The sequence below is a fragment of the Brienomyrus brachyistius genome, chromosome 3 (assembly GCF_023856365.1).
Source record: "Brienomyrus brachyistius isolate T26 chromosome 3, BBRACH_0.4, whole genome shotgun sequence".
NCBI classification, from domain to species: domain Eukaryota; kingdom Metazoa; phylum Chordata; class Actinopteri; order Osteoglossiformes; family Mormyridae; genus Brienomyrus; species Brienomyrus brachyistius.
In genome coordinates, this window is record NC_064535.1 from 28478681 (window position 1) to 28506652 (window position 27972).

The window sequence follows — 27972 nt, forward strand, 5'->3', positions numbered from 1 at the left end:
AATCAGTGGGCTGCTGTGCTGAAGGGGAGGGATTTATTTATGTAACATATCAATAGCATCACATCTGCCCAAGTTTGTGATATGCTGACATTCTCTATTTTTACACATTGTGTATCTGTGTGCGTGTGCGTTTTTTTTTTTTTACAGCAGTGAGCTGAAAAGCCAGCATTATTAATTCATATAATTTTATTTATGTATCAGGGGAATAATATAGCCAAAACAGTAAAAAAATAGCATCTATATGAAACATGCAACAAGGACTTCGTTTTGGGCTTAATTTTGCTTCCCTAGAGTTCCACGGTTAATTAAATTAATCAGCACGTCGCTGATGAATAGAATGTTAAAAATAGCTGGTCTTTCTGCCGGCAGGAGATCTTATAGGTTAATGCAGTGATGCTGTTTACAGTCTCCGGCAGGCCCTGTCCAGCATGGCAATTGGGCTCCGTGTTGCTTGGTTTTGGGGCAGCTTTAGTGTTTTATTATTATTATTATTATTATTATTATTATTTATTTTCATCAGTCCCAAAGCCGCAGTGTTTCCTGGCAGGCAACCTTATGTTGTATCTAACGGCCAGGACTCCTTCCTCCTCGCCAGGAATACATCGCGAAAAAGTTCTCCATCATGCAGTCCCAGATTGGCTACGAGATCCTGGCCGAGGACACCATAACGGCCCTGCTCCACAACAACCGCAAGCTGCTGGAGAAGCACATCACGGCCAAGGAGATCGAGACCTTTGTCAGCCTACTGCGCCGGAACCGGGAACCCAGGTCCGCAGGGCTGCCTCTGGCACCCCCTTCTGTTCAAAAGTGATATAAGCAAACATGGGTTAATTTTTTCTTCTTGAAAGGCTTTTTGCTACGGACAGAATTTTTTTTGTATGATGGTCTGTTAGCCCTTTGTACAAGTATGAGTACATAAGAATTCTTTCGTTTTTGCGCGTTTCGTCTTGCTCGCCTATAAAACGTACATAAACAGGTGACAGTGGAGCTTGGCGTATGGGTTACCTATTTACCCATTGACCCTGGAGCATTTTTTCAGGGTTAAGGGTTAAGTGCCCGACGCTGATTTGAATACGTCCCTGCCAACGTTTCACACAGAGGGCAGAATTCAGGCTGTTAGCTTTGGTATGTCGGTGTTCAGGCATTCACATCGTTTTCTGGCAAACGTACTTGAAGCGCAATCAAGAAGACACCCATTGGCACCAAGGAGGAAGGGAGCAGGTGTATAATTATTTATGCTGAAAGCATCACAGTTAGAGATGTGGAATTGTCACCCCTTTCCTCTTCGTCTCAGGTTCCTGGACTACCTGTCAGATCTGTGCGTGTCTAATAAGACAGCCATTCCTGTCACCCAGGAGCTTATCTGCAAATTTGTGCTCAACCCCTCCAACGCGGACATCCTCATCCAGACCAAGTGAGTTTCGGTGTCCCATTTTTTTGGCCTCGGGGAGGGGGGGAGGGGTTGTCTTAAGCAAACGTCACCATGGAGCCCTGGATCTGAGAAACTGACCTCTGCTCCAATCGACTCACATCTCCCTACAAGTGACATCATTGACCGTTGAAGCTGAAGGTTTTTTGCATGAGCAATGAATGTGAAACCGTGGAAAGTTCAGCTTGTATAGCACCTGCCCAACTCGATTGACCCATAGTCATTTTAAAAGTATCAAAAGTGTCCTATGCATTATGGATGAACATGACAGCACGTTATACAGCATCTTATGGTTTTAATGCTGAATAGTGGTGGCTGAATGAATTATTTGTAATTTTTTTTAATGAACAAATTAGTAGTTTCTCATCCCCGGTGGTCTTGTTAAGGCTCACACTGCCTCCTCCCTGCCCCCTCCCAGGCTGATCACCCAGTCAGACACCAGTCTGGAGAGCGTGCTTCTACAGGACGAGGACGAGGGGGAGGAGGTGTGGCTCTACTGGATCGACAGCCACAAGGAGCCGCACGGCAAGACCATCCGCCACCTTGCGCAGGACGCCAAGATGAACCACAAGATGGACATGGACATCATCACCTACTACAGGTGCCCGTACCGCCCCTCGGTCCCACAGAGACGGTAGAATTTCAGTGCCCCTTGTTGGTTTTGCGGTGAAATCATTCTAGGGACCAAATTTCTCATAAATTTCCCACGGGCCTAGCAGTGATGCCCGGTGCCGCTCGCTTCCTTCCTTCTTGCAGATACCAGCTGAACCTCTTTGCCAAGATGTGCTTGGACCGGCAGTATCTGGCCATCAACCAGGTGTCCAGCCAGCTGCCGGTGGATCTGATCCTACGCTGCATGTTTGACGACATGCTGCCCTACAACCTGCGCGCCGCCTTCTGCCGCCTCATGCTGCACATGCACGTGGATCGCGACCCCCAGGAGGCCGTGGTGCCCGTGCGCTACGCCCGCCTGTGGACGGAGATTCCCACCCACGTCACCATCCAGGAGTAAGGGCCGACAGTCTCGGCAGTGGGCTGCTAAAGCTGTGGGTGATGGTGGTGATGGTGTGAGTGGTGGTGGTGATGAAGGTCTGGATGATGATGATGATGGAGGTGTGGATGATGATGGTGGATAATGATGAAGATGTGGGTGAGGGTGATGATGATGACGGTCTGGGTGATGTAGGTGTGGGTGATGATGATGACGGTCTGGTCTAGGTGATGTAGGTGTGGGTGATGATGATGACGGTCTGGTCTAGGTGATGTAGGTGTGGGTGATGATGATGACGGTCTGGTCTGGGTGATGTAGGTGTGGGTCATGATGATGACGGCCTGGTCTGGGTGATGTAGGTGTGGGTCATGATGATGACGGTGTGGGAAGTGTTAATGTTGAAGGTTGTGTTTTTATTTCACTTGTTGTCCAGTGCATCCAAATCAGATTTCAATCATGGTTCATTATAATGCTTATTTTACCTTATGTAATGAAAGACTCCTTGTACTTGGAATTCTACAGTGGCTCTGGCCCCTTGCTAGGAAATGATGCTTGATGTTAGGGTCAGCAAGACCCCCCTGGGAAGGGTGCTACCGATGCACATCTGTTTTCTTAACAACATAAATATTTCACCTAATTTTCATGGAACAAGCTGCCACTTGGGATTGTTTGTGGCGGCTTTCTTAATCCTGAGGGCGACACACTTTTGGCCAGGGCGTCCGTTTGGCGTGATTCCTGCGGCCTGGTTCAGCTCTTCGGCCTTGGGGTTCTTACCTGGAGTACCGCGCGCCGCATGGGGCAAAGCTCAGGACTGAGTTAGCCCTGATCAGATGCCGCTCGATGCCCTGCCTCGGGTGACTATACGAGCGGGTCCTTAATTGGCGATACGTGTTCAGCATACATCTGAGAATCCGCAGTGGATATCTTGGGCGGGGGTTCGGAATCGAGCGGGTTTGACCGGCGAGTGCTGTTGTCCTGAATGCACTTCCCCCCCGCCCCCCCATCATCCATTCAGCGGCTCACGCTGCGAGCTTTCTGTGGGCTCAGCATGAGGCCAGCCGGAGTGTGACGGCAGTGAGCCATGAGCCCGAGCCGCTCCAGCCACACGCCGTGCCAGTGACTCATCGCACCGCCAGCATCCTCCGATAAGCCGCACGGCCGTTAACTCTCGCTGGACCGGGGGCCCCTCTGTCAGCCGTGCTCTGCTCCTTGTGTCTCTGTTTTACCCTGACCAACCCTCGGGTCGCCGCTGAAAACATCCATCGCATAAATCGTATAATTAGCATCTTAGTCTCTCTGCCAGCACGTTAATCTGCGTCGGCTGGCATAGCTCTCAGCCCAGTTAATCCTGGTTGAGTTGCCACACCAGAGGGTCCAACAGCAGGCTTCTTCTTGGGATTTGTACCAGCAGACCTTATCCCAGTGCTTAACCCAGAGTCATATACCTGCTGTTTTTGTCCATGTGAAGCTTACCGGTATTTGTGCCTGTGTGGAAGTTGGTGAGCCTAGATTGGTGTTTTGTCCCAGAACGGCATAAAAATCCGTGAAGCATCTGCATTTTACCGCTCGTTAGCTTTCCACATTAGTTAGTTAGTTACCACAGTTTGTACAAACCAGTTTCCTCTTTGTCACTAATCCTGCTGTCTCCTTGATGCTGGTGTTCGGAGGGCAGTGCCTGCCTCTGTAAATGTCTGCATCCCTGCCTGAGAAATGTGCATCTACCAAAGCCTTTCCCCTGTGCCCTTAAGGTACGAATACGAGTTCTCCAATGCCGCCCGGGAGGAGATGAAGAGGACATTCACCCCGACTATGGAGTTCGTGGAGGAGTACCTTAAAGAAGTCGTCAACTCGCACTATCCGTTCGCAAATGAGGAGAAGAATGAGTTAACGTTGGAGGTAAAGTTTAAAAGGAAGAAAAGATAAAGAGACGAAAAAGATGATTCACGGTGCAGGTGGTGGGAGACTTCTGCTTTATTAATGTATAAGGAATGAAAATAAACACCTTGTAAGGGGGGGGGGGCGGGGCTGTCTGGCTCTCAGAATCTCGCAATAGACTGTTTTTTTCCCCTCAGACAGACCACTTGGTGAATGTATTTTCAAATGTTTAGAAACGCCGACTGAATTTCATTGTAATAGCTGACTGCATGTAATATGTTCAGCTTGTCGGGCAGATCAAACTTTTCTCCTCCGTCCGCGTGTCTCCTGGTTACGTATCCAGTATGCGATGGCAGGTGTTACTTCCCTGCCGGCACGGGCCGCCGGAGCGGACTGTGCTGACCTCTGATCGACTCCTCGCCTGCAGGTGGTCCACCTGGCGCGCAATCTCGTCTACTTCGGCTTCTACAGCTTCAGCGAGCTGCTGAGGCTGACCCGGACGCTGCTGGCCATTCTGGACATTGTGCAGCAACCGCTCACCTACATGGGCAAACTGAGCAAGGGCCTGGAGGGAGGTAGGTTAGGGGACCGAGGCTGGAACCCTCATCGAGGCTGCCCTGTTCGCTCCGCTTCTGGAAAGATGAATGCGTGAATGAATGAATGCCCTTGCCGTTGCACAAGGTGCAACAATACTGAGAGACGTATCCTTGCCGGTGCAAGAAAGGAAAAAGTCAGGAAGGGTACAAATACAGAAAGATAAAACAATATAAAATATACAGACTAAAAGATGCAGGACTTTACTGCCACACCTTGGATAAAGGTCTTCATAAACTCATCATATTGGTGTATGGGACAGGGTGTGGCTCAGCGGCTTGGGGATCTGCGCCCATGGCTAGAGGTTTGTGGGTTCAAATCCCATGGCCGGTCACGTAACCATACTACCATTGGGCCCTTGAGCCTGAGACACTGATCTTGCTCTCTGATTATCACTTGTTTGTTGCATTGGACAAAAGTGTCTGTTAAATAAACGTAAATCTTAATACATGTGAATTAAATTCTGGTAGGTGTTCGTCAGGAGCGGATCTTTTATTTGTGAATCAGAATCGATCTACAAATGGCTGTATTAGATGCTATCTTTAGAAACGTTCGATATCAGTTTGATTTCAGTTCACATAGAACGGGCTGCTTCTGTAATTTAACCCCCGTCTTAGCAACAGCAGTATGTCACGTTACTTGCAGTCATTATGTTGCTGCTCGTGTTTTTCTTCAGGGTGCAGCAACCCCTCCCCCCCTTCTGAACCACCTCATCTCAGAATCATGTCACATCACAACATTTTCTGTGAGCGGTAGAGCGGCAGTTACCATGTCTTCTTTTTTTTTTTTTTCCTCCCGCCTCCCTCGGTTCTTCGCCAGGTAACAATGTGATCCGCACCATCCACGACGTCGGCGAGATGATGACCCAGATGGTGCTAAGCCGGGGGCCGATCCTTTCCCAGAACCTCCCCGACAACCAGAGCGGCCTGCTGCACAACGTGCCTTCTTGCTTGGCCGACAGTGAAAATGTCACGGTCATGGACACCAAGCTAAAGATAATCGAGATCCTCCAGGTGAGCGCCCCCTATAGGTGGACAGGAGTCTGTGCATCCACGCTTTACATATAGATCGGTTTGGAGTAGTCGTCACGGTTACGTCACTGCAGTTTCGCGCACACTGCGGTGGCAGAACAACACTGGAGGAAGTGGAGGAAAATGCAGAATAAAGAAAAAAAATGTCTTGTGCCATTGGATGTCAGAATAGGAATGCAAAAAAGGATGTTTATTGTTTATTTAAACGCACATAACAATTACATATGTTATTCATATAAGACATAGTGTATTAGCCCTACAGCTGCAGCATGAAATAACATTTTTTCACAACACCTAGGTAGTAATAGCTGCAGGAGCTCTAGTGATTTACAATGAAAAAGAGTTAATACTTACTCAGCCATGCAAGTGCAGTTTGCCGCCAGTCTATAATCGTTCGACTTGTTTGACGTATAGTTTTATGTCCTTGCCACTGACTCGGCAGTACCTTGGTCTCTAATACACAAAAATCATTCGACAAATTTCGGTATTTGATGTCCTGGACACCACCCCAAAGTACAAAATTGTATGCATCCAGAGATTTTGTATGCTTGAGTCTTTCTTTTGTATAGACACTGGGCTTTTTCATAAGGTACAGGAAGATGTCTGTCCGCTGTAACTTTGTCTATTTTGTTAGATCCTTAACACACTGACTCGACAGTGAGCTCGGGTCAGGAAACCTCACCCCATCGCTAAGTGTTACCTTATTAATGTAAGACAACCTGTCCTGTGCTTGGAGAAGGTATCCGGATGATCCACGTTCCTGATGTGTAAATTTGATTTTGCTGGTGCTCACACCTGACGCCACTAATGCAGAACTGTCTTTCTGCCACCGGTTAGGCTCCACCCACAACAACCATCATCCTTGTTTACAAACACAAAAAGGGTACTTTTGCTCTTTAATCCCATGGTGAATTTAGCAGTACAGTCCTGAGCTGGGTGTGTGTGATCATTTGTAGATTTCAAAGAAAGTACTAACTGCATGGTGCATTCAGATGTTCTTTGAAAAGACTCTTAACTCGTGTAGTTGCACATCAGTAGAGAAGCAAATCTGTTTAATACCACTGTCAGTTTGGGTTTGAGCTCTGTCTAACAAAAAACTCGCTCTAAAGTTTATTCTCAGCGTTCGCCTGGACTACAGGATCACCTTCCTGCTGTCGATCTACAAGAAGGAATTTGGAGAGACCTCGTTAACTGACCCCTCCATGTCCATGACGGACGCCACCCCTACGCCTGGTGAGGCAGACTTTATGCATCGTGAATCGCTCGAATTTGCCTTCCTTGTCGATTGCATTAATTTGACACATATTGAAGAATGTGGTCGGCGAGCCCCTCTGAAGTGACCTCAGAGTCTGCATCCCAGGCAGCCTTTCTGACTTAATTACCTCTGAGAGGCACCGGTTTCCCCGAAAATCTGAGTCACCTGCCTTTTTCTGCTCTCCCATAGTGTCCGACCCCGACTTCGATGGTATTGCAGCCCAGGCGGAGACCATGTTTGCTGGAAGGTGGGTAATCCAAGGGTTTGTGGTAGAAGCAACATGAGATGCAGAACTTCTGATCACGTTTTTGGGATCTGCTTGGATAGGGAAGTTTCCTGTAATGTCTGCCTTTGCCAAGACCTGTAGAATTATACAGGCATTGGAGCTCTGCTTATTAAGGAAAAGCATAAAAACTGTATTGAGAAATTATTTTTGTGTCTTACTGGCACAGAATGGTAACAGACTGGGACAGAGGTGTAGATATGCAGACTTGAGTGTGACTGATATGTAGCCAGCAAGAATCATAATGCAAGAACGTGGCACCGAAATTACAGCCGAAGATCTCTGTAAAATGCTAGTCGAATTTTGCTAATCAGTGACTGAATTTTGTCTTAACATTGGCTTCAGTAAACTGTTGTTGTAGCAACATGTGTGGCTGTACTTGTATGTATCTGCTCAAAGGAGTGTTGGGCTAACTTGTGTTCCCCTGGGCTCCTGGTTCTTGGGCCCCCAGCGAGGAGAAGAGTGCCGTGGAGTTAGACGATGAGGGTGGCCGGACCTTCCTGAGGGTCCTCATCCACCTCATCATGCAGGACTACGCCCCACTGGTGTCTGGTGCCCTTCAGCTGCTCTTTAAGCACTTCAGCCAGAGAGCTGAGGTCCTGCAGGCTTTCAAACAGGTGCGCAAGCTAGCACTGGCCCTGAGTGTGGGGGTCAAGTGGGGATTGGTGCATTTTAACTGCTATCTACGGAAGGCTTAGCATTTCAGCTGCATGAAATGACAGCTCAATGATTTCTGTGCTCGTCTACTGATCCATTACGTTCACATTGCAGAATATCTCCCCGGAACATCCCGGAAGGGATATCGCTCTGTCGCAGGTCACATATTCAACCACACAATAAGGGCAGTTTAGACACACCAGTCACCCTGCATTTTTTTGCACTACAGGAAGAATTGTAGGTAACATCTGGAGAACATGGCAAGCTTGGCATGGCTTGCAAGTTGCCATACATGTCAGAGGTGGAGATTTGAGGTGCCGAGAGAATCTAGAATCTAGACCAGGATTTTGTTTCAACCAATCAGTGGAGTATATAGAGTCACAGTCACAGAGTACTCAACTGCTTGATTGTAGCAAAATCTGGATTTGTTCTCTCGACCTCAAATCTCCACCTCTGACTTTAAGGAACAACAGGACTTGACCTGTTCAAACGTCTGCAGACAACGCTGTAAAATTGCTTGCGATCGCCATTCATCCACTGAGCATCAACCCTTAGTGCTCTCCTCTATATTTCATTGGAATTCAATCGCCCCTCCTCCAATAAATATGCCTTTCAGTTTTAATTATTGACTTGTCCATCCTCCAAATATCAAAGCTGTTGCCTGTAGGTTTTGCCTCCCTCACCGAGCGTGGGAACGGTGCCGGTACTTTGGATTTTAATCCCGGACTGAGGTGGCATTCTCCATTAGTGTACTAAATGGGATTTTAATGGCCAGATACCTAGTGGAATATGATGCTCAAATTAAGTCACTCTGTTTCCCTTTGAATGTTGGCTGTAATAAGTGGTTTCAGCGAGTTTCCATTCATCCCGGAAAATAGCGGCGAATAAGCGAGAGCGAGAAATCAACGTGACACCTCGTTGTTTTCCGGGCGAGGCGGTGGCCGTCCCCAAAGAGAGCCGGGCAAGACTCAGTGACTGCAAAAGGACCGGCTCGCTGGAAGCGAGGCTAATTCCAAGGCCGGTGGCTGCCTCGCAGTATTACTGGGCCTCTCATAATGGGATGGTTTTATTAAAGTCTTGCAAAGGAAGTTAATAGGAGTCCCCCCCCCCCCCCCCCCCCCCATTTGACCTCTTTAGAGTACATAGGACCCTGAAGACCAGGCACTATGAATGTTCGTTCTTGGTGGTTTTATCTTATTTGTGATGTACTATATATGATACGATGCATGAACTGTAGATCCTCCTTGAGCTGCTCATCTGTAGGAGTTCCTGAGAGGTTCTCGCCGTCCGTCAGCTCATCACAGTGGGTCTTGGTGATGTCTGGCTAAACTAAGCTATGGATTTTCATTCCATCCACAATGTTTACAATCCCCCGCCAATGCCTGGCAACACTAATGAAAGCATTTTTGGTGGAGAAACGGTTGAAAAAGGACTTGTGGACTGTACACTAGATTTCAAAACGCACCATAAATTACTACAGTACTGGTGAGGGATGTGACTCACTCATTCAAATACGATTTTCTCATATATTCCTAACAACAATTCTATGCTAATGGCATTCTTAATGGTCTTCTCCAAGGTAATCTTCTGTAATGATGTTCATTAGTTACACATTTATATAGCTTATGTGCGTTTTTCTTGTAGAGCTTTTCAGTAGGTCTAGAAGGTGGCGTCGTCCGCCAGTCGTACCGCTGCTTCACTGCATCACCGCTCCACGCACTTGCGACCTCCCGCATGGTCATCCACGTGTCACGCTGTCACCGCAGGTCCAGCTGTTAGTGTCCAGCCAGGACGTGGAGAACTACAAGCAGATCAAGGAGGGCCTGGATAAGCTGCGGCTGACGGTGGAGAAGTCTGAGCTGTGGGTGGAGAAGAGTGGAAGCTACGGCAATGAGGACCAGAGCAAGGAACAGATCCTAGAGGTGCGCCCCCTACAGTCCGCACATGAGAGGTGCGCCCCCTACAGTCCGCACATGAGAGGTGCGCCCCCTACAGTCCGCACATGAGGTGCGCCCCCTACAGTCCGCACATGAGAGGTGCGCCCCCTACAGTTCGCACATGAGAGGTGCGCCCCCTACAGTTCGCACATGAGAGGTGCGCCCCCTACAGTCCGCACATGAGAGGTGCGCCCCCTACAGTCCGCACATGAGAGGTGCGCCCCCTACAGTCCGCACATGAGGTGCGCCCCCTACAGTCCGCACATGAGAGGTGCGCCCCCTACAGTCCGCACATGAGAGGTGCGCCCCCTACAGTCCGCACATGAGAGGTGCGCCCCCTACAGTCCGCACATGAGAGGTGCACCAAGGGTCACTGAGATATTTCTTTATATCCCCATGTGTACATTTTATACTTTTATTGTTCAGGACTGATAAAAATTGACAGTTTATGCATCCCCTGATATATCCAAATTAACTTTAATTAACAGTACCTTTTATCCATCCATCCATTTTCCAAACCGCTTATCCTACTGGGTCACGGGGGGTCTGGAGCCTATCCCAGAACCAACGGGCACGAGACAGGGAACAACCCAGGATGGGGGGCCAGCCCATCGCAGGGCACACTCACACACCATTCATTAACACACGCACACCTACGGGCAATTTAGTAACTCCAATTAGCCTCAGCATGTCTTTGGACTGTGGGGGGAAACCGGAGTACCCGGAGGAAACCCCACGACGACATGGGGAGAACATGCAAACTCCACACACATGTAACCCAGGCGGAGGCTCGAACCCGGGTCCCAGAGGTGTGAGGCAACAGTGCTAACCACTGCACCACCATGCCGCCCACAGTACCTTTTAATTAACGATAATTAAGAATAAAGGTAGCTATCTGTGAACTGTCCTGTCAGTTACAGGAGGTTGGTATTTTGAGCCCAGCGCAAGATGGGAAACCTCAGATCGACAGCAACAGAGCTAACAACTACACTATAATCAAAGAGGTGAGCAGCACTTACTATAATATTGCAAAGATAGCATCTCAGAAGTCCCATTAAATTCTCCTTGTTCCCAGTGGATTGGATTAGATTTACCTTGTCCATGTTCAATGAGGCAAACAACACTGTTTAATAAGTTGTACATAATAGGGAAGGTATTACTTTCACTTCTGGTTGTAATGAATAATGTAATACCCAGTTCCTTTCCTATAGAGTCTAACAAGAGGTTCGTTATGAGTTATCCGACTCGTTCTGGCGTCCCGCGGCAGGGAGATGTGGCTCGTCACCATGGCTTATCCCTGTTTTTCCGGGAACGCAGATCCTGCTCTGCCTCAGCAAGCTGTGCTCTCCCAGCAAGAAGAGTCCAGTCCAGCAGCAGAGGCTGCTGAAGAACATGGGCGCCCACACCGTGGTGCTGGACCTGCTGCAGATACCCTACGAGAAGGTGCCCGGGCCGGACGAGAACAGGGCGCCACCAGTCTGTCGCGAGTAGCGTGTGCCGACGTTGGCTTGGAGCGGTTCTGGCCAGAGCCGGCCCGATCCCGAGTCTCTCGCAGGCTGCATCTTCGGCAGAGGGCATCCGCGCTTCTGAACAGCCGTAGCCCGGCCTTTCGATCCGCAGCCCCTACTCCATCTGTGTCTGCACCATGTTTTGTCAGGGCACTAGGCACACTCTGTCCAGAACTGACTCCGCCAGCCTGCTAGGAAAGGACACAGCCGGAATGCCGAGCACAACTTAGAAACTGCTAAATATTTACAAGACGTCTGTGGCTGACATGGGAGGAAAGATACATAAATCAATAACGCTTTAATGCAATAGTAAGACATTAAAATAATTCTGTAAATCATATACCGTGTTATTTCTGTATGTAATGATAAAAAGGTTCTGCACCTTTAAGAGTGTGATAGGTTTGCTTAGCACAGTGCTGCAGTAGGGAAGGTCACCTGCGAGAATGCGTGCTCACCACGGCAACCTGCCTGCCTCTGCAGACCGACGAGAAGATGAACGAGATCATGACCCTGGCGCACGCCTTCCTGCAGAACTTCTGCCGTGGCAACCCGCAGAACCAGGCCCTTTTGCACAAGCATCTCAACCTCTTCCTCACCCCCGGGGTGAGTGTCCCTCGCCTACCTCCGCCATCTGCAGCACGTCGCTCGACAGTGTCTCAGTGGGATCGAGAGCGGGCACCACCCCCCCAGTGCAAGCTTTTCCGTCTCTTTTTCCGCCTGTGCTTCGACGTCAAGTGACTCTCCGGAAAAGAGACCTCTGGACTGGCAGCTCTTTGCCGGCACTTTCCGGGAGCCAGTTCTTGACTCACATTTGCGGAATGAACCTGTTCCCCCTTATACCCTTATGTAGGCTCATCGTTTTTGTAGCAAAGCAAGACGGACTCAGACTAATTCCATTTGAAGTATTTGAATTGTTTTATTTTTCCTATGAATTATTGATAAACTAGGCTGGACTGCGATTAGGAATAAATTCTGGAGTTTTGTCTAGGCCCTCAACACATGCAGTACAAGCCTGTGATGGATAGAGCTGATGAGGGCGGGGGCAGGGGGGGGGGGGTTCCCCAGAATAAAAATTTTCCTATCCCATCGGAAAAACGCCTGGTATGCCAGATGGTGAGTCCACCAAACGTGTTGATAAATGAACACAGAAGGTGTAGGAGATGGCTACAGGACTCTTCTCATTATGGTCAGGATGAGGTCGCTTAGTGATAGGAGAGAAGAAGCATAGAAACTGTGGCTGCGATTTTTGTGCCTCTCTGGGCACCTTAGGGGTAGAAACCCAGATTCTCCCACAGCTAAGGTCAGCACTAATGAATATATGTTGACCCCCCCCCCCCCCCCCCCCTCCCCTGCGATCCAGCTCCTGGAGGCAGAAAACCATGAGGCATATCTTCATGAACAATTACCACCTGTGCAGCGAGATCAGCGACCGCGTGGTGCATCACTTCGTGCACTGCATCGAGACGCACGGCCGCCGCGTGCAATACCTGCGCTTCCTGCAGACCATCGTCAAGGCTGACGGCAAGTACGTGAAGAAGTGCCAGGACAAGGTGATGACGGAGGTGAGTAGGCGTGGCGAGCCCTCTGCTGCATTATTCAAAATGCGAGGATGATATTTTGCATGCTCTTACCTTGTGTTTCCTTGTGTTACCAGTAGGGATGTAATGATACACTCAACTCGCGATTCGATACAATTTTCTCACGATTTTTTTAACAGAATGAGCTGCAGGCAAATTTATTCAAAAATATCCCTTTATTATCTTTCTAAACTGTGCAAAACGTGTCCTCTTCTTATCAGTACAACTGAAATCGAATAAAATACTGTTTAAAAAAAAATCACACATCAAAATACGTAAATGAAAAAATAAATGGTAACGCTTTACATTAACTGCACCTTCATAATGCATTTATATTGCATTCATAAAACATTCAGTACACCTTCATAATGTATTCATTAAGTATTCAGAAATCATTCATAAACATCATGCATGTATACCTTTACGTCCTAACATTCCTTAACAGCTGTAATATACAAACATTATATAATAATAACAAACATTATAATTGTATAATATAATGTTTGTTATTAATGTATATTAAAGCTGTTAAAGATATTAGGATGTTAAGGTGTACTTGCATGTTGCTTATGAATGTTCTGTGAATGCATTATGAAGGTTGACTGAATGTTCTATGAATGCATTATGAAGGTATGTACTATAAAGTGTTACCAAATAAACTAAGGCTTGCATGTGCAGCTTTTTCATCATTGTCAGTTTGAAAGGGTTTGTTGAGCTGAAGTTTGCACGTGTTACAAAGATGCAGTGTGAAGGAATGAAAGATGGAAAGAGGCTAATTAACTATCTGCCCCAGCCAAGCTACACTTCTGCTGTAGGTTTGTGCGCCTCAGCTCTGACCATCGTGCTGCTCTCTCCACAGCTGGTGAACGGCGGCGAGGATGTGCTGGTCTTCTACAACGACAGGGCGTCCTTCCCTGCGCTGCTGCAGATGATGTGCTCGGAGCGCGAGCGCATCGACGAGAACGGGCCGCTGGCCTACCACAACACGCTGGTGGAGCTGCTGGCCGCCTGCACCGAGGGCAAAAACGTCTACACCGAGCTTCAAGTGCAACTCACTGCTGCCCCTCGACGACATCGTCAAGGTGGTCACGCATGATGACTGCATCCCCGAGGTGAGACCCCGCGCGGAAGGCCATGGGGGTCGGAGCTGTCCGTCCATCTGTTCATCCGGCTTCCATGACTGCTTATCCGGGAATGGGTCACCTTGGACATGGAGTCCATCCCAGGAACCACAGGACACAAGGCAGGGGACGCCCTGGATGGGACGTCAGCTGTCATCAGTTTACCTTGGCCGTAATTAATAGGTGTTGATGTTTTCTGTCTGTCTAATGTCATCCATCCATCCATCCATCCATCCCTCTGTCTATATGATCTGCCTGATTTATGTATCTGATCTATTTGATCTACCTGTACTGATCTCTGTCTGTCTATTTGTCTATATGTCTGTCTCACAGCTTGTCTAGTCATGGTGAGCCAGGACCCTTTCTCAAGGTCAAACTGGATGGGGCACCAGTCCATTGCAGGACATGCTGATTGAATTGATGATAGTTATATGTGAAGTGCATGGAAATACCTCAATAGTGAAAATGTTCGCTCTGAGGATTACTGAACTGGAATGTTCGCATGTCCTCAGGTGAAAACTGCTTATGTGAACTTCTTGAATCACTGCTACGTGGACACTGAGGTGGAGATGAAGGAGATCTACACCAGTAACCACATCTGGATGCTCTTTGAGAACATTCTTGTTGACATGGCCAGGGGTACGTTCACCAGTAGTGACACTGGGGAGGATTTCATGCAGAAGGGTTAGCTGAGGGTGCTTTGTACTTGAGACTGTGGACAGGAATGTTTGTCTGCTCCTCAGGTGTGCAACAGCACCACCGACAGGAGGCACACCGACAGCGTCCTGGAGCGGTACGTGACGGAGACGGTCATGGCCATCGTCAAGGGCTTCTTCGGCTCCCAGTTCTCCGTCAACAACTCCAAACCTGCAGGTGCGCGTCCCTCAATTCCGTCGTCAGTAGGAATGGGAGCGTCTTCAGACGGTTCTTTCATAGCCATTGTGTCTCTTTCACCGCTCCCAGCTTTTTCAGATGTAATATTCAACAACATAATTGAGTTCAAAGCTCAGTGGCATGAAGAATATTACTGGAATGAATGCCAGAGACCTTTATTAATCAAGGACAGGCTTTAAATCTCTGTGTAATTGATATATTGCCTTGTATTACACATATTACACTATATAATCCACAGTATGACACCTCCTGTCACTGTATTTTCCTCTCTGAAATGGACTAAATATATTTAAATCTGTCTGCAGTGGTTTGGGAACTATAGATGGGTCTACAGGTGTACTGTACTACACTGCATTAATGAGAGTCTTTCCCTGATCCACACCCACGTCCCCCCCCCCAAATTCAGACCCACCAGCCCATCTTCATCCAGCTTCTTCAGTCCTCCTTCCGTTTACACAACTGCAACTGGATCATCACGGCGCAGAAGGCCAACATCGAGGGCTGCATCCGGACTCTGGCCGACGTGGGTGAGTCGCGCTCCCTCCTCGGGCCGGGGCGTGCCCCTGCACTGACATCCAATCACCTTCCCCGCTCTGGGTCTCACATTATTTCATTTTTATTGGCTAGATTATATCAGTGAGCCATTATCTATATAAGTAAAAGCCATGGACTCCATATTCTTCACCCCTGTACTTCTCTGAAGGTAAATGAATGGAAAAGCAAATAGAAACTCTTGAGCTAGTCCAATTTTCTCTGTCGCCGACTGACGGGTATTAATTAAAATAGTTGAATTCTAGGCACATTTCCTTGCTATTTCCTCTCTTGGTTTCCTCCACTCCCGCGGCCCTGCGGCACCCATATGCTTGCTGCTCTGCTCTGCCCTGCAGCCAAGAACCGCTCCATCGCCATCCCCGTGGACCTGGATGGCCAGGTGAACACGCTGTGCTCCAAGGTACAACACAACATGGTGCAGCGGGCCGCCAAAGGCTGGAGGCTGTCGGCCCGCACCGGGCCACGCCGGGAGCCCATCGGGGGCCTGGACTACAAGAACATCATCGAGAAGATGCAGGTGGGCTGCGGCAGTGCCCACGCGAAGCTCGGGCAGATGGGGCCGACAAGCTCAAGTCAGACGTGCTTTGGTTACCTGTTTCAGGCACTTTGCATACTGCTGTAGGACCCTGTTTCCTAAAATACTCTCACAGTGGACTCAGTACAGTAATATTATAAGGTTGGATTACTGTTGTCTCACAACTCTGGTACCAGGGTTTGAGTCTCTTGCCCTGGCACCTTGCATGTGGGTCAGAATGGGGTTTAGTGACATTTTGAAGAAATTTTGCTAATTCTGAATGTAAGTGCTTTGGTATAAGTCGTCAAAAGTTACACTTTAATTCATTAGTCTTTGTGAACATAGTTTGAGATGTAGTAGGCTGTACAGCATCCTGTTTACGAATGAAGCATTTTGCGTGTCAATAGCAACTGATTAACTGTAACAGATGAAAGGGCTCTTTAACTCTCTGGGGTCTAGGGGTAGGGAACACACTCTCACTGACTGGGGCGTGATCACACATTTCATTCAATATCATAAACTTAATTCATGGCAAATAAATTATTTCTTATATATTTGTTTTGACATTAAACTCATCTTAATCTTCGTGTACTTTGTAAATATGTCAGATTTATGTGAAGTTTGTAATTTGACATCAAAGTATAGACATTGCAAAATGCAGTTTGGAACACTACATAGTAAGCAATGGTGGCAGTTTGTTTTGATCCCAGATATCTGATCACCAAAGTCTTGGATACACGAATAAATGGTATAGTCGTAACATTCATTTGGATAAATAAAAAAGAAAAGTCTAACTCATGTCACCATTTCTGGCTCCTTTAATTGAATATGTAGCGTCTTTCATGTATATGCATGAGCCATTCACACCCGGCCACATCCCTCCCGCCCTTTTATGGCACTGAGGAGGATGGATCCTGAGGGTTAAGGTGTCGGTTTGTAGTTGAACGGTTAAGGACTGTGGACTGTTCTGGCTGGGATGTGTGGGGCCCGTTACGTTTTGGTGCCGGCGGTCGGGCTGATCTCAGATCAGTGATCTGTACGTCTTCTGCTCCAGACTGTGGTGGGGCGCCTGGAGGAGCAGTTCCACCCCAAGTCCTGGCTGAGTTCTCCGTGCTGGTGGACGTGCTGCACAGTCCCGAGCTCCTGTTCCCCGAGACGGGCCCGTCTGCGCTGCGAGAGCGGGGGCCTTCATGTCCAAGTGAGTCTGCTCATTAGCGGCCATCCAGAATGGGGGATGAAAGTAAGGGCCATGAGTCATACAGTGGGGCAGCCTTATCATTAGCCAGTGATATGTTTCCAGCTGTTGGGTGAAAGGAAAGGTGGCAATTTGGGAGCCAATCAGCCTTCCGCTGGGGTCAGTGCCCCTGTAGCTCCGCCCCCATATTGCTCATGTTCTTCACTTGAGGGTAAACTTCCATGTGTCTGTCCTTACCAGGACTGTCCTTCATCACACGACTCAATTTCTCATAGGTCCTTACTTAGACAGTTTAACATGAATTTAACATGCTTCCCTGGTTGGAAGAATAGCTCTGGAATGTTATAGAGTGTTATTTGGGGGGGGGGGGGGGGGGGCTATGTCCTCTGTCAGCAGCTCTCCAAGGGGGGGGGGGGTCTCCAAGCAGCTCTTAGTGGCTCCTCTGTCCTTGTCTTCTACCCAGACTGATCAAACACACCAAGAAGCTGATGGACAAAGAGGAGAAGCTGTGTATTAAGGTCCTGCAGACACTGCAGGAGATGCTGGATAAGAAGGAGAATTTTGATGAGTTGGTGAGTGCCGGAATACATTGGGGAGAATCCTTTAAGTCCCACGTGGGAGATTCCTGACCTGCCTATTTGTTTATCAGAGGGCTTGTATATTTAAGTATACAAGAGTATATTTAAGTTAAACTTAGTCTTGACAATGTGTGACTTCTGCCAAACAACATGTATGTCCTTCAATGAAAAATGCTCAGAGAAAGATGGATGTGATGATGTGGAGAACTTCAGATGTTTGCACTGGTGAATTTTTGAGATTAATGGGGGCTCAGAGCAAAGCAACAACAGAACAGGGAACATTCCTGCACTGCCCTTCGCACTGCGTGCCTGAAAAGCCGATCGAGGCTGATTGAAACTCTGATGCGAATTACAACACCCTGTCGTTAAACTGAGCTCTTCATATGGCTCACGGTGTGCAGTATTCCTGGGAACGGCCCCGTGCCTTTTCTGTGCTTATGTGACACGTTTTTGGCGAGTCTCTCTGCTGTGAGAGGGAGTATCGAACTGCGGAGACTGATCCCACGTGAGAGAAGTTTCGTTGCAATGCCTCCGTCTGCCACCAGTGGTCACTGCTGCGTCAGAAGCAACCTAAGTTGGGGGGGGTGGGAGCAGCAGTGTCAGTCTATGTATTTCAGGCACATTTCAGCCTGAGTAGGAAATGTCTACTGACAGGCAGCATGGGCTCTCGCTAATGCCACTGACAGTGTAAATGCGAGTTGCTGTCCCCATCCGCATGCTCAGAGAGCCAAACTAACCGCAGCCGTTCTGGTCCTGTTATGGCACTTTGCAACCGTATTTGATACGGCAAGTTCCTGGCAATCAGCCGTATCTGAATAAATACGCCGTCCAAGAGCAGTCGCGGGCGTAGGAGTTTGTCGCATGCACTGCGCATCGAGAGCGGCAGCCAGGATTGTAGTTAGGCGACCTGCCCTCCAGTGGCGGGGCTGCCGCCGCGGTCGCTCCATCTGCATTCCGCCAGTCCGCCTTGCCTCGGCACGCCTGGGGGGTCAGCCGTCAGGCCTGCGGGCCGCCCTCCAGACGGCCCCATCAGTATGCTGCGGCGGACGGGCAGGCGGGCGGCGCTGTGATTTTCCGTCTGCGGTTACATAAGCGGGAGGCGCGTGAGGATAAAGCGAGGCGTGAGGCGCAGGACAAACAGCGGGCCGTGAGATCGATACCGCGGTACAGCGGCGCACTGCAGCTCGTGGGGAGCCGCTGCATGCTGGGAGCTGGAGGGTGTGGAAAGAGTCGACCCCCCCGCCTTTTATTCTGCTTTCATTGGGGGAAATCCAGCCCGCCGCAATCGATTTCTCCCGCTGCCAATGGTCCGCGGTGATGCTGCCGCCCCGTCCCTCAGGGCCGAATCCACAGCCGGGACACCTCATTTCGTGACATGAAATCCCAGCTTGGGATTCGTGGTGAGGCTGCACCCCATGCAATAGAAGGCGGCAGTTAAAGATTTTTGTTTTTATTTTTTACTCTTATACTGCGGTTTTAATAACCGAGGAGGGGTGTGCTGTCACTCACGTGCCTGTGTGACGTCTGCCGCCCGAGTGGAAACCATCATCCGTGTGAGGATATCAGACCAGCAGCTCTGTCAGCTAGTGCATCTCCTAAGAAAAACCTCAACAGAGGCACTAGGGAGTCTCTGTACCCCTGTGTCAACCCCGAGTGCCGCTTCCACCCGCCAGTCACGTTCTCTAGCATGTTATGCTCTGGGCATAGGCAGGATGGCCGCTGTTTCTTAGAAACCCCCGGGCCATGTGTCATCGCATGGCACACCAGGGGGTGCCGTTGGGCCCCCGACTTCCCGCGGGAGGAGCCTGTCCGGGCCGCCCGCTGCTCTGCCCGCCGGCAATGCATGACCGCACACGAGCCTGAACAATCTTGGCCCCAGTCCAACGCTAATCGGTTTGTTCGGCTGGTATGAATAGCAGTACAGTCATTTCCTGTCCGTTGTCAGCTCTGACTGACAACTGCCGATTTCATGTTTTAATTCTGCCATTCGTCCGCCGACGTTCTCGTCTCGCAATTTGTTTTGATTGTACGAGATGAATCATCTCGTACAGCATGGCGAAATTCGGCCATCTTCATCCTGGGGTAAATCTTTAGCTATTAACCCCCACCCCACGTGTCTTCATGTATTTTCTTCCTGACTGTAAACTCCTTGCAGGGCTCCACCCACCTCTCAGACGCCGGTGGTGGTCTTGCGGAGCTCGCCATTCCCGTCTCCTGAGCGCCGTATGACTTGATTTTGCAGTAGGAAAAGTCAGTGTTGTAGCAGATCTCCTTGTTGGACAGTTTGCTGGGGTCTCTGCTCTCTGTGTTCTCCTGATCGTCCCCAGGTGCACTGCAGTGGACTCGCATTCTCCGCACTGGCACTCATCTGCAGTTTTGCTAATTAGTGCCTCGTTACTCTTCAGATCCTGTTGATGTATGCTGACCATTGCGGTCGACTTGCATGCCGGGAGATTTCAGTCTAATCTTAGAAGTTTTACTTTGAAATCAGAGATGCACAGAAACTGTAAATTCTGTCAAATTTTTTACAACAGGTTTTGTACCACAAATTTCCCTTTTAAATATGCCAAACCCAAATTTAACATAAAACTTCTGTTGAAGAAAGTTAAGCCATTACTCTAAATTAGGAATAAATGTGTGATCGTTCACTTTATTTGTCACTGCAGAGATAAGATGGCAGGTATTTGTGTGATGTCATTCGAATGGATGTCCCTTTAACGTCGATTTAATCGGTGCAATTTAAATAGGACTAAATGGCGAAAACAAACAGCACACAAGTCATTGTCAATGTAAAACTGAACTTAGGAGAAGTTAGTAACTTGCGATTTCTAACTGCATGTGTGTGTTGGGGGGGGGGGCAGTGCCCTGCATGATGTTTAGTTCTCTCCCGACTCCATCCCCGGCCAAGCACACAGGGAGGTGTAGAAATATGGCTGCTTAGGGGACATGGGACTGGCCATGTGAGTCAGCAGGCCGTGGAATTACCGCTTACGTAAACGCCCGCAGGCCCGAGCATGCCAGCCCTCGCGCCCCTCCCCCCCTCGCTGCCTTGCTGTGGATCCCGTCCGCGTGCTGTCTGATTGGTCGTGGGACTCTGCAAGCAGCGGCTTACACGTGAAACCCGCCGCTTTGCCCAACCCTGTCATTCGGGCAACATTATTATTTCTGTAAAATTTTCAATAATTGCCTTTTTTCAGCTGGTTGCAAAGCTGAGTTGTCCAGATGGTGTGTGTGTGTGTGTGTGTGTGTGTGTGTGTGTGTGTGTGTGTGTGTGTGAGATCCAAGCAAACGCCTCCTCCCCCCATGTCCTACGCGGCGGCGCCTGCACCCTGGAGGAGTTCCCGTTTAGCCTGGGCACCATCCCCGCGTGTAAACACGCCCGCCCCCCACCCGAGGAAAGCCCCGTCGCGTAACGTCATGGTCGCCGAGCTCGGGAGGTGCTCGCACCAGCTGGCGTGGCTGACGTGAATTTGGCCGCTAGCTGGTCACCCTCACTAATCCTCGCCGTGCGTCACCAGTGCCCCCCAGCCCAGCCCCCCTTAGGTGTTCCGATCCCTCTGCCAGCAGTGTCGTCCGTAAGGAGAAACCGCGGGTCCCCGCTCCCCTGACCGTCCCCCTCGTTTCTGGGTGAAGGTCCGCCGTTCTTGGCGTTGCTCGTCACGACAGGGGACCCCTGGGAGACACCTGTCCAGCCCCGCTTCTGTATGGCGGCTGTGTTTTTGCTCATCGATCCAGTCTGCAGCTGTATCTGACCTGAGGTCCTGTTGTTCTTTTCCTTTGGGTTTGAAACTGGAACCTTATTGCTTGTCATACAAAAAGCCGTGTAGCATTAAAACTGAATTGTTCATTATTTTTTGTTCACACTGGCGATTTTTGACTGACATAAATAATCTGCTCCACAAACCCTTATAAATCAAATTTTTCGTAAGTCGGATTTACCCCCCCAATACCATTCTAGACACCTAACAGCCATGGATTGATGTAATTGGTATGCAAGTATGCATTCCCAGTATAAAGGATAAAATGATCTGATCAGATCGATTCAGATATGTGTTCCTGCTCTGTATAGCTCACATTTTCTGTGTCATTGTCACCTGCTCTGCTCCCTGGAGGACAGGATGTCACGAGGGGACAGAAGGTGCACTTGGTATGTCTAAAGCTCCCTTTGAGTCTAGACAGTAGCCGGAGGCAACGTCAGCTGCTTATAATGGGCCTTTCTAGCACTTTCCGGGTGATTTATTCTGTGTTCTGTCATCAGCTCGGGGATATTCCAGGTCTAAAAAAATAAATACATCACTGAGGATATATGGATAGCTGCGTTCGTGTCGTGACGCTGAATGGGGCAGCAGGTCACACTGTGGTTAAGGACATGGACCTCGAAACCTAAGCTTTGTGTGTCCGTACCCTGTTGAGGATGGGGGGGGCTGGCCTTTTTCATCTTAGCATGAGGGTAAAGAGCCACCACTCTGCCAAGATGATCTTTACATTCGCACAATTGGCTGTAATATGCAGATGTTTTTCCATTTGTGATTCTTTGCATTGGGAGACTTTTTGGGACGTGGGTGGGGGGTGTCACGGGAACAGCATGTGGCTCAGCAGGTTATGATACTGTGCCTATGGTCAGTAGGTTGTCAGTTCAAATCCCAAGGTTGGTGGAGTGATGACACCCTTGAGCAAGGCCTTTAACCCCCCACAGCTAACCGGGTGCTGGGTCGCCCTTATTAATCAAATGTATGTCTGTTAAATAAATAGAATGTGAATGACGTCGAACTGTTAGCAACATCCCTGAAGAGATACCGCGAACCCGGAGCCTGTGAAGAGATACCGCGAACCCGGAGCCTGTGAAGAGATACCGCGAAACCGGAGCCTGTGAAGAGATACCGCGAACCCGGAGCCTGCGAAGAGATTCCGCGTACCCGGAGCCTGCGAAGAGATTCCGCGTACCCGGAGCCTGCGAAGAGATACCGCGAACCTGGAGCCTGCGAAGAGATACCGCGAACCCGGAGCCTGCGAAGAGATACCGCGTACCCGGAGCCTGTGAAGAGATACCGCGAACCCTGAGCCTGTGAAGAGATACCGCGTACCCGGAGCCTGCGAAGAGATACCGCGTACCCGGAGCCTGCGAAGAGATACCGCGAACCCGGAGCCTGCGAAGAGATACCGCGAACCCGGAGCCTGCGAAGAGATACCGCGAACCCGGAGCCTGCGAAGAGATACCGCGAACCCGGAGCCTGCGAAGAGATACCGCGAACCCGGAGCCTGTGGTTCTGTTTGCAGGTACCCGGATGAAGGTCCGCAGGATGCACTGCTGTGGACGACAGGAAGTGTCCTTTAGCGCCTCCATGCTCCGCTTTCCGCGGCACTCGTCTGCGCAGTGTTATGGCTAAGCGGCCCTGCCTTTATAAATAGCACTGAGTGGGTGGGTGTTGCACTCTTACCTGGCCTGTAGAGAGCTGTGAAATGTGTGAGAACTTCGGAAGACTGACAGCCCCAAAACAGCCAGGCGTCCCTGGGGTGGGGAGGGGGTGCATGTGGTTACCATGGTGACGTGCTAGCAGGCTCTCCGCTCCTGTGTGGTGTCCTGCTGGGTATTTCGCAGCAGAACAGGACCTCGCCGTCTCTCTTGAAAGGCCTTGTTATTACCCCAAGTAGCCAGAGAACCCAACCCCCCCCCCAACACCGAAAGAAACTGAAAGCGTTTTTGTTCATGTGCCTGATCTGGTAGCTTTAATAAAATTACACGCTCAGGTTAGCTTAACTGCACCCCTGACTCCGATTCCAGTGCGCTGAAAAGGACAAATCTCTCTCAAATCTGTTCTGAGTCTTTATGAATGATGCCGAACCAGAACATCAACAAGCTTGAAAATAACTAAGGTAAAATTTGCATAAATCTATATTTGTGTATGATCTGCAACTCCCTGGTGAAATAGCGTCCTGTTTGGGTGGCCCGTTCTGTTTTGTGAGTCCTACAGTGCCAACAAAGGGATTATTTACTCTGATTGGGAGTGAATGATTCAGCATGCATAAATGATTTTATTGTGAAATGCAGGATAACCGGCGCACAGATATTTGCTCTGTCAGAGGGCCTGGCTAAAGAGAACCGTTAGTCCTACATGATGTCCTGTTGGTGCCTCTCGCTGCAGTGGCAGAATCGGTCCGGGAGGTAATGACAGATGGTGCCCCCTCAGATTTAAACATGGGAGTCGTTTCGAACAAGTGCACTCTGAAATATATGGTAAATGTAAAGTACGGAAAGAACAGTGTGAGGTAGAGCATCCCTGATTGAGTTTGCCACACAAAGCCTAAAACAAAAGTAAAACCATCAAATATAAGTTAAATACCCTGTGCTACTGCTTCCTAAAACTGCAGGTTTCTGTTTTGTGGGGCATTTTTCAGAAGCCTGCTAATTGAAACTGCTGCTCACTCCAGTATTATATTAGATATTTTGGTTTAACAGGAACTGCTCAGGTTGTGTTATGGCTTCCTTGCTCACGGTAAATGAGTTTCTGAGAACATCTCAGATATATACAAATATGAATACATTTGACGGTAAGGAAAACACTCACACATTTACAGACATAATTAAAACACCTATGAAGAAAAGTAGGTTGGGCCAGGCTACTCAAATCCTACCCCGATGCCTAACCAAAGCTTTGCCAAATCTAATCATTTAATTTCAAAACGCTTTATAAGATCATGCTTTTCTTATCCATTCAGTGGCTAAAACTTAATCACCAGGATGCCTCTTAGGCCATTTCTAGTCTTATTAGTAGCTTTCTCAGTTGTATTTGGAGCAGTGGAGTAGACTGGGTGTGAATTCACACTTCCAGAACAAAGGCAGTAGGCTCACTGGGCGTCAGATGTGTTCCTGAACCGCGTCACTCAGTGGAGCGACGCGTCGATGTGTCGGCCATGACGGTGAGCAAGGCCCCACTCAACATTCACATCATCCGGTCCTCCTGTTCCCATTAACCAATCACGTGTGAGCTAATTCACCTTTCCGGGACTGGTGCACCACCCAGCTATATATTTCATCAAAATATACGACTGCCGCTCTCGCGTGACTGTTTTAGTGACCTGCCCGCCATGGTAACTCTCGGGACGTCAACAGCGAAGCCGAGTAAATGCAGTAGATGTGCCTGTTCGGTGCCTAAAGCCTCTCGAGTTCTGATCAGTTGAAGCTCGGGGCCGATGATGCGCCCAGTCTTACTCAGCCTGACCCTCCACCTGCCCGGCCTCGGGCCATCGTTTAGCATGCAGATGGTTCCTGGAAGCGGGGTGTTCCCCCCCCCACAGAGCCCCGCATCTGTCTGTGGCCTGACAGGCATAGCAATGAGGACTGGGAACCCCAGAGCGAGGTCTCTCCATAACCAACCCTCCTCGCCCCTAATTATTTAGGACTTCCTGATTGTGTGTCTCCGTCCTGTTTGCGCTGCTTCACGCTCAGTCGTTGTTGATTTAACCAGGTGTCTGATACCTTCAGGGTGGTAATTAGAAAATTCTTCATCTCTCAGCTCTGAAAAAACAGATAGTACAATAGTGTCCTCAGTTAAAAGGACATAAGGATCACTATTTATAAAGCATGAGTTTGGTTTATAGCAACAGAAACATGCCCTGGTACGTTTATTCAGGGATGATTTATTTTTGCTCCAAGAGAGAATTTCAGCATGTTGGGTCCTCGTGGGTCTCAGGAGTCACGAGGGAGTCGCCTGTCTGCAGAGCCGGGGAGAGACTGTCCAGAACACTGCTCAAATTGTGTTGCCATGCTGACGTGTGTTTGTGTATCTGTGTTTGTGTGTGTGTGATGTGTGTGTGGATGTTCACACAAGCAGCTTGTGTCTGGATTTGACCAGGCTGACTGATTGTAAAATTGGGATCCCGGATTTTGAAGCTCAGCACTCGGTGCAGGCGGGAGGAGAGCCGGCCTGACACTCGGAAGATGCTCAATCGTCCCCGCTGGTATCGGATTAGCTGGGTAATCTCAGCGGATGCTTCCACATGCTACACTGATTGGTTTTGCTGCAGGTCCTGTTTTGGGGGACGAGGGGCCTCGTTTTGAGGTTGTTAGGGTATGTCTTTGAAACCCCCGGAGGCATTGGGAAGTGCGTTTTGAGGCAGAAGACGTCTTCCTGCCTAGTCTGCTGTCGGGTCGGGTCGGGTCCCTACGGCCGTTCTGGGGTGACAGGGAGCCGTGGGGGATGCTGTACAGTTTGGCTGGGGACACCAAACTCCCCCCAGGCAGGGCAGGTGGGGGGGGGCCTCTAACTGAGAGCTGGAGAGTGGAAATCCACAGAGCTGAAATAGTGTGTGTGTGTGTGTGTGTGTGTGTGTGTGTGTGTGTGTGTGTGTGTGGGGGGGGGGGGGGGGGATTTCAGGTATATATTCCATTTGGTCCCCACAATATGATAAATGTCTGTTGTTTTGACCTTGTGTGTGTGTGATGCTCTGTTACACACACACAGACACACACCACTGCACCCTCCACTGTAGCTGTAGGGTGGCTAATAAATTCTGGGTATGATTGGCACAGCGTCTAAGGATAACCATGAAATTAGTGGGCCACCCCATGCTGCCGCTTAAACCCCTGTGTCCAAAGTTGCCCAGATAACAGGCCAGGACATGGTTTGGTGGACTGTTGTGTTGTTGTTATTATTATTGTTATTATTATTATTATTTTATTATTATGCTATGAAGTGTGTCTCCCACACACTGTCTCCATTTTGCCTGATTGATCTTGGGGGGGCTTCCAGGCTGACTGTCAGCCTGCATCGGATAAACAGGTATGATATTCTGGTACTTTTTCTGACCAGAAATGACAACATTATTAAAAAATGCTTATAGGATAAAACCGATCTAACTAGTCACTCTGGACACAAGAGCACTGATAGCATAGTAGTGGCTATGACCCACCTGTGCCACTAGAGGCGCCCTTCCAGGATGCTCTCCAGGCCCGTCTGAGCTCGTCCACTTCCCCGCCCCTCCCGCTCTGTATGTCATGCCGGACTCGCCGTTCACGGGGGGAGCTGAGGGACCGGCCGAGGCTGCAGGGTAGTGCATGCGACACGTGCGCGCCTGTGTCGGGTCATGTATGCACACTCAGCCGACACATGATTGGGCGCACGTGCTCATTGAGGCAGGCAGCCTGCTCCTCCAAACAGCCAATCACGTGGCTGCAACTCGGTATATGCAGTAGGTGGGGTGGGCATGGGGGGGGGTCAAGAGGTTTAGTTAGTGTTTGGATTACAATGGCTCTTTTGGGGAGATTGACTGAGGTTTCTTGGATGGACTTGGAACAAATTATGGTTTTATCCATAAGAAATAATGGAAATCGCTTCTCGGTATCCAAATCTGTGCTATCGAAATGGTTTTCAGAACGACTGCAGTTGTATAGCAGGGTATACAGTATTTGTGTTTTTGTGTGTGTGTGTGTGTGTGTGTGTGTGTGTGGGGGGGGGGGGGGGGGTTGATTTATACACCCCTATATAAAAAAAACATGAAAACCTGCCCTTTTCTACCTTCCTTGCATCCCCACAAGGGGAAACTCAGTTTTATAAAAATCGGTAAATGCAATCAAAAAACTAAAAATTCCAAAGGTCTTGAATTTTGTTTGGTTTGTTATGGTTAAGGTTAAGGCTGGGTGAGGGTTAAGGGTGTCATTGTTGGGATTAAGGGTATGTCCATAGAAATGACTGGAGAGTCCCCACGAAGGTATGACTGTGATGTGTGTGTGTGTTTGTGTGCGTGTATGTACTAGTTGCTTATTTCGTACGGGGTGATGGAGAGCCTGGCGCATGTCCCGGGAATCACAGGGAAGAAGGCAGAGGACATCCAGGCAGGGATGCCAGTTATATTATATAATTTTTGTTGAATAAAGCAGGAAGCATCGTGGGCCAAAAATGTACACTAGGTCAGGCAGGAAGCTGGTCTTCAGTGTATGCTGTTATTCACTAAGCTGTTAGTCGTCCTCCTGTGCCTGATTTA

At 49.1% G+C, this 27972-nt stretch overlaps 1 protein-coding gene across 1 annotated transcript in view; it reads left to right on the top strand.

Moving 5' to 3' along the window:
- Positions 1–27972, top strand: part of itpr2 (inositol 1,4,5-trisphosphate receptor, type 2) — an 86413-nt gene that overhangs the window by 23377 nt on the left and 35064 nt on the right. Inside the window, 27 exon segments of the mRNA XM_049007394.1 lie at positions 596–768; positions 1295–1414; positions 1848–2030; positions 2186–2437; positions 4169–4316; positions 4723–4870; positions 5709–5902; positions 7030–7153; positions 7365–7422; positions 7910–8075; positions 9882–10037; positions 10973–11056; positions 11370–11495; positions 12041–12163; positions 12921–12935; positions 12937–13122; positions 13997–14179; positions 14181–14249; positions 14771–14895; positions 15001–15125; positions 15554–15679; positions 16040–16221; positions 17273–17312; positions 17315–17376; positions 17378–17398; positions 17400–17416; positions 17877–17985. Coding sequence (XP_048863351.1) covers positions 596–768; positions 1295–1414; positions 1848–2030; positions 2186–2437; positions 4169–4316; positions 4723–4870; positions 5709–5902; positions 7030–7153; positions 7365–7422; positions 7910–8075; positions 9882–10037; positions 10973–11056; positions 11370–11495; positions 12041–12163; positions 12921–12935; positions 12937–13122; positions 13997–14179; positions 14181–14249; positions 14771–14895; positions 15001–15125; positions 15554–15679; positions 16040–16221; positions 17273–17312; positions 17315–17376; positions 17378–17398; positions 17400–17416; positions 17877–17985 — 3315 coding nt within the window.